The sequence below is a fragment of the Musca vetustissima genome, unplaced genomic scaffold, assembly GCF_032173495.1.
Source record: "Musca vetustissima isolate MV318-11 ecotype Yass unplaced genomic scaffold, APGP_CSIRO_Mvet_v1 utg4841, whole genome shotgun sequence".
Taxonomy (NCBI): Eukaryota; Metazoa; Arthropoda; class Insecta; order Diptera; family Muscidae; genus Musca; species Musca vetustissima.
In genome coordinates, this window is record NW_026875877.1 from 169,165 (window position 1) to 181,265 (window position 12,101).

At 35.1% G+C, this 12,101-nt stretch overlaps 1 protein-coding gene across 1 annotated transcript in view; it reads left to right on the forward strand.

Moving 5' to 3' along the window:
- Positions 1 to 8,769, forward strand: part of LOC133338404 (inverted formin-2-like) — a gene marked incomplete at its 3' end in the record, with an annotated part of 39,921 nt that extends 31,152 nt beyond the window's left edge. Inside the window, exon 4 of the mRNA XM_061546579.1 lies at positions 8,618 to 8,769. Within this exon, the coding sequence (XP_061402563.1) occupies positions 8,618 to 8,769 (152 nt within the window). The remainder of the gene's footprint in view (positions 1 to 8,617) is intronic.
- Positions 8,770 to 12,101: the final 3,332 nt, after the last annotated feature.

Below are 12,101 nucleotides of genomic sequence, written 5' to 3' on the forward strand. Positions count from 1 at the left end.
TCGATGTAAATCGAAGGACAATAATATTTTCATGGAACAAAATCTCCATTCAGTTCTGCGCAAATCTCCATACATGCAGAGAATCAAAACAAAAAACAAAAATTTTTAATATTTTTCCACATGTTTCTGTTTCTTTTATTTGTTGACTACCTCACTGGTGTTAAGGAAATGACAAAATAAATAAATAAATCATTTTTATATGCCGACGACGAAAACGAACAATTTCCATCGTTATATATTTGCAGACGTCTGTCTGTTCTCATTATATTTCGCAAAAGAAAGAAATGTCAGTAGGAGCAACCAAACATTGCTAGCTTTGCAGCAAAAAGTCACGTGGCTATTTTACGATGGAGAACTATACAGAATTCATTCGTATGGGAAACGCTCTGGATAAACAAATCCAAACAAAATGCGCGCGCACCACGTGCATTCGTTGATATACGAAACTTTAATAATAACAACAACAATAAACAAAATAAAACACCAGAAGCTCATAGAGCTTCAGTTTCCAGTTGAAAGGATACACATGAAAAAATATTTCATATGTAAAATAGGTGTTAAGTATCCATTTTGTGCACAATCGGTCATGATTTCAACAGACAGACATGACTAAATTGACATTGGATCTGCGACGAATATTTCGAGGTGTTGTAGGCTCATATACAATCCACCTTATGGTGCTGGAAATGAAAATACTTTAGTCGCCAAAGTCACAAAATAACAATGCCATCCTACATTTTTATTTGGGGACTATGCCAAAACGTGGACCAATATTGAGGCATCGGTTCACGGTGCAGTACATTTGGAAATATGAGAGAAAAAATCAGTGCACCAAAGTATAATATGAAAAAATTAATTCCTTTTTATTACCAATTCATCCAGAGTTGGGTAAAGATTATGAATGAACCATATGGGTACTTAATGTACTAAAAATTATAATTGAAACTGATATGTCTTGAACTCAGAAATTTAGAATGAGGCTCACTAATATTGTGTAGGACGGATAAACAACACGATTTTTAGAAAACGAAACGAACAATTAGATGTAGAATCGATTCTTTTTAAATCCGTACTAATAGGGCCCGAGATGAACTAATGGATACCGAAACTCATTTTCGGTATATAGGATTGTGACAAGCACATTCAAAATTGAGAATAACTTAACAAATTTTAGTTTTTAAGTGCTCAAGATTTGAAGGTTTATCTGCATGAACACGGTCTTTCGCATAACTCCATAAAAAGTCTAATTCCGTAAAATCACATGATCTTGATTGTCAGATGATATCGCCACGACGTGCCTCACAATTAGCTCGAATTGTGAGGCATGTGGCACCATCTTGCTGAAACAACATATTCTCTAAGTCGTATACTTCAACAGGAGGCAAACAAAGTTCAAAAAGGCATTAATTTCGGCCAGGCCTGGCCGAAATTTTTATACCCTCCACCATAGAGGTCATACCAAAATATAGGGAACATACAAAAATCTGCTTACACCAACCAAGTCATTGTTGTAAATACAAGTTTCAGCAATTTTTAACGGAGATTTTTCCGTGACCCAATATAGGTGGAACATGTTTATCAAATTCCCAAAATACTGTAATTTAGAGGGCAAGGTTATATGAGGTCATAATCAACGTAGACAGGATTTTATTTCAAGTGGGTGGGGTTGAAGCAAAAGACAAATCCATACTAAATTTTGGCGATCTATCTCAATTTGTTTTGAAGGCTAGAGTGATTACAACAAAGGTTTAAACCGTCATAGAATTTTACGATCAAGAATATATATTAGTTGCAAACAGAAAACCAGTAAGGAAAGTAGTAAAGTCGGGCGGGGTCGACTATATTATACCCTTCACCACTTTGGCTTTATTCAACAGATGAATCCTAACAGACGTCGCCTTTTTAAAGGCCTAGTAAAATAAATTGGATCCATAAACATGTCATTCTGGAACAGACACTAAATTTTTCATTTGGTCAGATATAGAAGTTATATCTAAATCTGAACCGATTCAGGAAACTTAACAGACGTCATTTTAGATGTATGAATTTTCGTGCAAACCGAAAGATAATAGGGGGCTTTGGTACACCATTTACCTTAAATCGGACGAAAATATATATGAAAGCTATATCTAAATTTGAACCGATTTTCAGGAAACTTAACACATCATTCTAGATCTAATTCATTACGCTGTGCCAAATTTCGTGCAAATCGAAAGATATATAGGGACTTTGGTGCACCATTTATATTTAATAGGACGAAAATATATATGGGAGCTATATCTAAATCTGGACTAATTTTCAGGAAACTCAAAACACATCATTCTAGACCTAATTCGGTACGCTGTGTCAAATTTCGTGCAAATCGAAGGATATATAGGGACCGTTTACATTAAATCGGACGAAACTATATATCGGAGCTATATCTAAATCTGAACCGATTTTTCCCAATTTCAATAGGGTTCGTCCTTGGGCCATGTACGTGACCTTTGCCAAATTTCATCCATATCGGATTATAAATGCGACCTGTACTTTGTTCACAAAAATACATGGACGGACGGACATGCGTAAATCGACTCAGAAAGTGATTCTATGCATATTCTCAAAAGGAACCATGGGTCTATCTCGTTTCCTTTTGCCTGTTACAAACATATGCACCAAGACATAATACTCTCTACCACAGTGTGGTGAAGGGTATAAAAAGAATTTGATACCCAATAAGAACTCAAAGTACCAAATTTCACCGAATTCAATTAAAAAACGCGCCCAAGAACCTCAAAATACCGATAATTTGGGGGTACCCTTATATGGGAGCTATGCCTAAACTTGGCCCGATTTTCTCCAATTTCAATAGGGTTCGTCCTTGGGCCAATTAAGTGACCTGTGCCAAATTTCATCCAAATCGGATGATAAATGCGACCTGTATTTTGTTAACAAAAATACATGGACGGGCAGACGGACATGCATAAATCGACTCAGAAAGTGATTCTATGCATATTCTCAAAAGGAAACATGGGTCTATCTCAATTATTTTTGCCTGTTACAAACATATGCACAGAGACATAATACCCTGTACCACAGTGTGGTGAAGGGTATAAAAACTTTATATACTCTCCATACTACTATGGATGGGTATAAAAATCGATTATCATATTACCATATTGCTTCGAATTGACGTTAAAAAAAATTTTGTTCGAGAAATTTACGTCCACCGCTATTGTTCAAGTGCCCATTCCACGTACTATATATGGATGTAGGTGTAGATTTAAATGCCCCAAATTCCTGAAACGAATAGATGAAGGATATTAAAGTTTGCTAAGGTGGCCGATACATTTGTGAAATAATTCCAGCTCCATCTGTATGTTTGCCTGCCCGGAAGGAAGTAACCGATATCTTTCTATCTTTGCAAATCGAAATATTTCTACCAAACTTAGTTCAAGTTCCAAGATGGGGAACATCGCTCCACTCCTTCACAAAATGGTCAAAATGTTGCCAAAAATAAATTTCATAATATCATGCGAGGTCCACTCCTTTTGGTACTTTCTTCAAAACCGAATTAGTTGCAGCTTCATATTATGGGTTGTCATTGGGTAACAAATATTATCAATATAGGTCAAGGTTTCAAGGTAGCTCCAGATAGTTTTTTTTTTTTTTTTTTGCAGGCAGGTTCCATATAATAGATTTTTTGTTTGGAGTGGACATCAATTACAAATCTCTGCCCTATGGCAAGGATCTTATTCAAAATAGTCTTGTGTAAAAGTTGATAACCTAATTTTCTACCGTGTATTTTGAAAATACACCAAACCACCAACAGTTTTTGGCTATGGGTCAAAACAACAACATAACACCAATTTCATACTACCTACCGACCGACCAATAAATGTTTGCTGTCAGTTGAAAGGAGTCGACGCTGACTTTAGCAATGTTGTTATAGTTGTTTTTGTTTGGTAGACAGGCTCCCAAAAGCACGAAACATCCATAACGAAGACGAATTAAAAATAGGAAATTTCAGCAGTGGCCTTAGTCATGTCAGTAGTAAGGGTGCATGCAGAGTATTTATATCTTGCGGTTCGGTATAATGACGAAACATAATAAAGTTCACAATTCCAACGAGAAATGCAGAACCAAGCCAAATAAGTAGAAAAGGAAATCGCTTCGTTTTTGTAATGGCCAACAGAAAAGAAAATTTCAAAATGCAGTATTTCCTCTTAAATACCCAAATGACAAGTTGTAGTGATTTTTAATTGTGGACCAAAATATTATTTTGTTTTTAATGGATGTACTCTCGCCCTCGGTATAATTAATAATTGAAATCACAAAAAAACCGTTGCAGACAAATCCTATGTTGTGACGTAAATAGGCGAATTGTTTGATTTTCTGTTTTAATTTTATTATAACGACCTCTTGCACCATGTGCTGCTATGCACACACCGAAAATCCTTTCATAAGAAATATTGTATAGATGTGTGTGTGTGAGTGCGTTGTGTATGTATATAAGGAGTAGTGTGCAAATCTGCAACTGCTATAGTGTGAGTGCAAAGTCTGATAGTGTATAATATTTATTTTGTGAGATAATTGTCGTTGTTGTTGTGATTGGCGTCAAACTCAAAGCGATTGCCAAGGACCCTATTCAACAGTAGTAATACGACGACACGAGACAGACAATAAGAGGATCCGCTACCAAAATAAACAAAACTAAAAACTGCTACTGCTGCTGTTGTTTCCGTCCTTGCGGACAACACCACTACCAACAAAGGCTGTGCCGTGGAGCCATCAACATTACAACGTCTCGGCTGTGCCGCGTTTTGTTGTTCCTTGAGCAAATACAACTTCAGTGGAGATTTCAGTTTATTGGCAAATCTTAAGTAAGTTTTTCCTTTAGCCTCATCGTCTCTGTGTTATTGTTTGCCGTTGTGAATGTGTGCGATTGTTTTTAGTTCGTTTTTGTACTTTTTGATTCTATCTTTTATGACTCGGCTAGACGTATGACTATAATAAAGTTTCAGCTGTCATCAAATTCTGTTTTGCCGACAAAAACACACCAATTTATTTTGTTTATAAATGACACCCTCATTTAAAGTTTTTTTAGCGATAAATGAGAATTTCGCCCCAAAAAGAACGGGTTATAAAAGTTCAAGTGCACTGAAGAGGAAGACATTGATGCTTTGCTGTGGCCCCTACAGACGCCATTGATGTCCAGTCAAGGATTTTTTTTAAAATAGTTAGTAGCAATATGAAATGGGTTTTAGTAAACGGTCATTTTGGTTGAAAGAATGTCATATTTAGATGCTTCCAAAATCGAATGTTCAATGGACTGGCAAATGAATTAATTTTTCTAGTAGCTTTAGTCGCCTGACGCCATCCATTTTTTATAAATCGTTATATTTTTTCATTTATATTGAATTTTTCCAACCGTGTAATTTTAATATTATAAGACAAGTCACAAAGTAAAAATGCATGAACTAGAATTGTAGATATGGTACCCTTCAAAATTGGGAACATCACTTATTTTAGAAATTGGATACGCAATTCTATTTTTTGTAGCAAAATATTTAAGTACAAATTGGAGTTGAGGCCTTCCAGGTTATTTATTTGAATTATTCACATTACATCGTATGTATATATTCATAGAACATTTGTAACAGGGCAAAAGGAAACGAGATCGACCGGATGGTTCCTGTTGAGAATATGCATAGAACAACTTTCTGTGTAGATATATGTATGTCAGTCCGTCTGCATGTATGTCCATGTTAAATTGTAAACAATGTATGATCCGAATGAGATAAATGTTGACACAGCTAATTTATTTAGCCGTAGGACGAACCCTATTGTAATTGGAGAAAATCAGTTCAGATTTAGATATAGCTCCTAAATGCATTTTCGTCCAAAACTATTATATTACTTTCGATTTACATGAAATTGTGTGTATCGTATTAATCTGAATTTAAAATGATGTGTTCTAAATTTCGTTGAAATCGGTTTAGATTTAATTGTAGCTCCCATACATCTATATTAATAAAAGAGTAAAGTGATTGACTGACTGACCGAACGATTCATCAACGCCCAGACGAAACGGCTGAAGCTAGAATCTTGAAAGTTGGGATGAGGTCACTCTTGGTCCAAAGTGTCAGATAAGGCTGGGGTTTTGGAAATTCGTACTAGAACATAACGAAAACTACTAAAAAGTGCTAAATATGGTATTATTTGCATTAAGCGAACCGTTAGAGCTAGAACTCTGAAATTTGGATTGAAGGTTATTGATAAAGTGTAGGATATGTATCCGAAATATAAGTATCCGAAAAGTACTAAATTGTATTAAATTTTGTACAATTTCATATCCTGTGAACGAATAGAGCTAAAAAATTGAACATTGGAATGCGAATCTAGGTTGAGATGTAGGAGGTAGGTTTGAAATATAAGGAGATAGGTTTGAAAGCGTGTACTCATGTATACGAAAAGTACTAACTGTACTAAATGTGGTACAATTTGAATTTGGAGCAACGGATGAAGCTGGAATCCTGAAATTTTATAATAAATTAAGATTAACTTAGTTTTGGAAATATGTACTTATGTGCACGAAAAGTACTATATGTTACTACATTTGGTATAATTTGGATTTTGCTGGAAAACGATAGAGCTGGAATCCAGGAATTTGAAGTTAGGGTCACTGTTAAGGTGTAGGATTGGGGTATGTAGGAAGTTTTAGAAATTTGTACTAATAGTACCAAATATGTATTTGGGTGAACCGTTAGATCGAGAACAGTGAAATTCGGAAATAAGATTGCTGTTGGAATGTAGGATCGGTTTTGGAAATTCATATTTATTGGTATTAAACCTTATTAACTGTAGACATATTTAAATAATTCTCACATCCACTAACAAAGCGCTGTATTGCAGCAGCATACAGCTCTGGTACATAAAAATTTGCATTGATTTCAGAATGACATATGTATGGATTAATTATACCCTACACAACTATGTTGTCAGGGTATTATAGCTTTGTGCAGCCCCAAGAGTTTATAACGCCGCGAAATATTGGTCCTAGACCCACCTTTAAGTATACCGATCGTCATATTTCGACTAGCTGAGTCGATCGAGACATGTGTGTCCGTCCGTCCGCCTGTCCATTATAATTTGTAAACACGATACAGGCCACAGTTATGGAACAATTTTCACCAAATTTAGCATGGAGGATAGGTTCGGCCCAATGAAGACCACTATTGTTTTTGGTAAAGATTGGTTAATATTTAGAGGGTTGAAATGGACCAAATACTTTATTTTTGTCGGTTTTTATGGTCGCTCCAGAGGCCGCAGTTATGGTCCGAACATCGAAGAAAGAAGAGTATTGTGCCAAAGAATAATCATGCCGGTTTTGATAAAGATCGGTCAATATTTAGCGGGTCAAATGGATCCTGACTTTTGTGTGAAAAATTACAAAATTTTTATTGTGGTGCGTATATACTTGCCCCTGAAGGACATACATCCGAGAAGTTGATAGTATATCCAAGAGGAGTTGTTGACCTTCAAATTGATATCAAACTTATGGCTGCATGTACTCTGATGTGGGAGTTATACGTAATTAGGTAAAGGTGAATATGTGCATAGTATTACTATTACTCCATTAGAGGACGGAAATGTCGCGCAGATAGCTTGGAAATTGTACAGGAACTTCCGATTATGGTCAAGGACGACGCCTATAGTTTTCGGTGAAGTTTAGATTTCACTTCAAGAAAAAAAAAATTGGAATATATGCCAGTGTTAGAAGGTGAAGTTTTTGATCTATAATCGGTAGAAAGGATGCAAATATCTCGAAATATTGCCCAGGCTCAGAATATAGAACCGCAGAAAGTTTGATTTTTGTGGTAGTTGTGTAGGGTATCATATGGTCGGCCCTGTACTACTATACTGCTCCGCTCACTGGTTAAAATATATCTATATAGATTCATGCAACGTTCCTATTTCATGCAACGTAGTACATATGCAACTAAAAATTTTAGAGAAAGACGTATACTGTTGTTTGTTTACATCGGTATTACTGTACCTTGCGATAAGAGCAGAGTGGTGAAGGATATCATCATAGTCGGTCCCGTCCGTCTTTTGAACATTCCTTACTGGTTTCTTGTCGCTCTAGAGGCCACAATTATTAATTTTGAATGGGAAATGAGATTTCGTCCATGACTGTTATGAATAAGATCGATCAATACATAAAGGGTCAAATGGACCAAGACTTTTTTGTAAACAATTACAACATTTCCCAAATCGAAAAGCTAACATGCATAACTATAGCCGGAATGATGATGGAGTTTTCTAAACAAAAATCCATATTCAAATATATAAAGACGTCTTTCGAACTAACTAAATATCATATAAGACTTTTCCTTTTTACTCTATAAATATTTTCCATTTGAAATTGACTACCGACCTTATTTACGTTTGAATTAAATTAATGCAATGCAAATAATGCAATAAATATGTCATCTAAATAATGTATTCTCTTAAATTTAGTTTACCTTGATTGTTTAAAAAAATCTAATTTTATTATTTTATAATGCAAATAAATTAATTTTATCCAATTGAAATAATTTATATCATTTCCCCCCCTTATTTCTTGCCATTACAGAAAAGTTGCACAAAGTGTAGGAGATATTATTGTACAATTGGACGTATTCGACGAGCAGAGAGAATGCGACGAAGCCCAAAGCCTACAAGGCCCAAATGGCATCAATCTAAACTCACATCTTGACGTCTTCTATGCAATATTGAGACAGGTATGTAAAATAGGATTGCATTGCCCTTCCCTCCTTTAATTCGTGGCAGAACACAAAAGCACAATTGCTGCAACAGATTGCAATTAATGCAACAAGTGTCACTGTTCTTGATACATGAAGTAGTCGAACGTTCCGTTTTTGTCTAAGAATTAAGCGTTTATTTTTTCCCCTGTTGATTGGCCATTTGTTGATTAATAGCAGAGACAAAAACAAAACAAAAACTGAACGCTGCTAAACAACAATTAAAGTAGTTTTGCAATTTATTTACCATATTTGTACATAATTTGTCAAGGTTGTTTGTAACAAAAAATAATAATAACAACAACAACAAAGCAACAGCGTTGAGTTGTTATTATTATTGTATTTGTTACTGGCGTCTCAACATGCAATTCACACTTATGTCTATTTGTCTCCATATATATTCATCGGTTACATATACGTATGTGAACAAAGTGTGTATAATATCAGGTAGAAATTGAAATCCTTACAGTGGGGGATACAATTAATGGATTATTATACCCTCAGAATTATGGCTAATGAGGGTGTATATACTTATTATTTCTCCAAACTTAGTTCAAATTCGAAGATGGGTAAAATCGGTCCACTCCTTCTGAAACCTCTACACAGAGACTAGGTCTAAATGCGGCTATAGTTCATTATCAAACCTTACGTTCTAATTTTTTATCTCTCTATCCTCCGCAGTTGAAATGATTACAAAAGGGTCTTAGAACCAAACTCAAAACGCGGAACAAATCAGATAACTATTTTAATATAAAAAAGGGGGTTATATGGGGACTACCCCAAAAAGGGTAGATTTGTTATCATATACGACTACAAAATACCAAATTGCAGCAAATTCGATTGAAAAACGCGCTCAGGAACCTTAAAATACCGAAAATTGGGGGTTACCAGAAAAAGTGGACCTAAAGTTATAATTTTTAGTTAAGAAATTTGGTATCCAAAAAGAGCACATTTTACCAAATATCAGCGAATTTGGTTGAAAAATCTCTGAAAAATCTCGAGAACCCCAAAATACTGAAAATTTGGGTGTACCCTTATATGGGAGGTATGGACCGATATAGCCCATCTTTGAACTTGACCTGCCTGCAGACAAAAGACGCAAAATTTTGGCGTTCTATCTCAATTCGTTTAGACGCTAGAGTGATTACAACAGACAGACGGACATGCTTAGATCGACATAGAATTTTACGCTGATCAAGAATATATATACTTTATATGGTCGGAAATGATTATTTCTATGCGTTACAAACGGAAAAACAAAACTAATATACCCTCCATACTATGGTGGAGGGTATAAAAAGTTGAGCCGATGTGGATGAAAATTGACTTAGGTACCCCCGCAGTTTAGTATTTCCCAGGTACCAGCCGGAATTTATAATACGCACTTCGGACTTTCACAGCTTATCTTGGGATGTAGCCCATGGTCGATTTTCATACCCTCAACCTTAAGGCGGAGAGTATATTAATATGGATTGACAATAGATAGCAATGCTCCCTACTAAAAAATTGTCCTTTTTAAGGTCTCTCATTAAAGGGTTCCTCCCAAATTTCGTAATGTTGGGCATGTTTTTCAAACGTATTGCCCATAATTTTGGTATTTTGAATTCACATTGGGTAGCACATCTTCATACCAAAAATTATCAATATTAACCCATTGTTATGAATGTCCTCCAAACGCCGCACTCAACATTCGATGTTTTGATTTTCGATTCGATTTTGTCCTCGTGGCTTTAATCTGGTGTTTAGTCGGAGTCAAATCTCCCTACATAAAATTACTAATGGGTTGGCCGCAATATAAAAAATGCCCGAAAAATTTGCGGATATTTAAATCTTCCACCTCCTGGTGGAGAGTATGATTTATAGAAAATAGAGGATTTTCAAAATCTATAAGACCTCCTTGCAAAGAATATCCAATATATGTACATATTTGGGCATAGCCATCTAGGTCCAGCACATTTTATAACCTGCCCAAATGTTCAAACTTTATTCATTATAATTTAGAATGTTGGAGTCTCAATGTAGAACAATCCAATTAGATTTTTTAATAACCTTTCAGTTCTGCTCTATTTTGCGGGGTTTGAAACATGTGTCTTTTATAGGCTAGATTTATGTAGCCTACGCAAAAGAAAACAATATAGATTAGTTTGAAGATTTATATGAAACAAGCATATGTCCGCAACTTCGTTAGCGAATGTGAGAATTATTCATGTTTAAAACATTAATTAACATTATTTTGTTTTCACAGAAAACTACATAATCAGAAGAGCTAATCACACTACACACCAATATTGACTATAATTAAAATTTTAGTACCATTTAGTTCTCTTGTTCTCTTATAGTATGTATTTCCAAAACTATCTCCATATATCAACACTACACACCAATTCTGACCGCAACAGAAATCTAGCTCTATACTAATTTTGGTACCATTTATTACCATTCGTACTCTTTTCAAAACATATTCCAAATTGCATAATTCGAGTTCTATAGGTTAACCCAAATATTAATTTTACTAAATTTAGAACCATTTAGTATACATTAATATAAATCCAATAGAAATCATATTTCCCAATTTCAGGATTCCAGACCAATGTACGAAATTTAGTACCATTTCACACATTAGTATGAATTTTCAAAACTTCCTATACACCCCAATCCTACACCACAACAATGATTTTTAACTCAATATTTTAGAATTCCAGCTCTATCTGTTCACCCAAAATTTAGATTGTACCAAATTTATTACACAATAGTCTGAATTTCCAAGATTTCCTACGCAGCCCAATCCTGCACCCCACAGTGACCCTAACTTCAAAATTCCAGCTCCATCGGTTCACCCAAATCCACATTGGACCATTCAGTGCACATTAGTAAAAATGTCCAAAACTTCCTACATATCCCAATCCTACACTCCAGTATTCAAAATTTCAGTGTTCTAGCTCTAAAATTCAGTGTTCTAGCTCTATCGGTTCACCCAAATCCAAATTTGTTACCATTTAGTACACAACTCCAAATTTCAGGATCCAACGTCTATAGGCCCATCAAAAACTCAAATTGTAGCAAATTTAGTACCATTAAGTACCCATAAGTATGAATTTCCAGAACTACATCCACACCTCAATACTACACTTCATCCAAATATAGTACCATTTAGTACTTTTCATGCACATATGTACATATTTTCAAAACTACCTCCGGCGGTAATGTTAATTTCTAATTTCAGGATTCCAGTTCCGTACATTCCTCCAAATTCAAATTGTACCAAATTTAGTACCGTTTAGTACTTCGCGTATACATGGCACACTTCCAAAACCA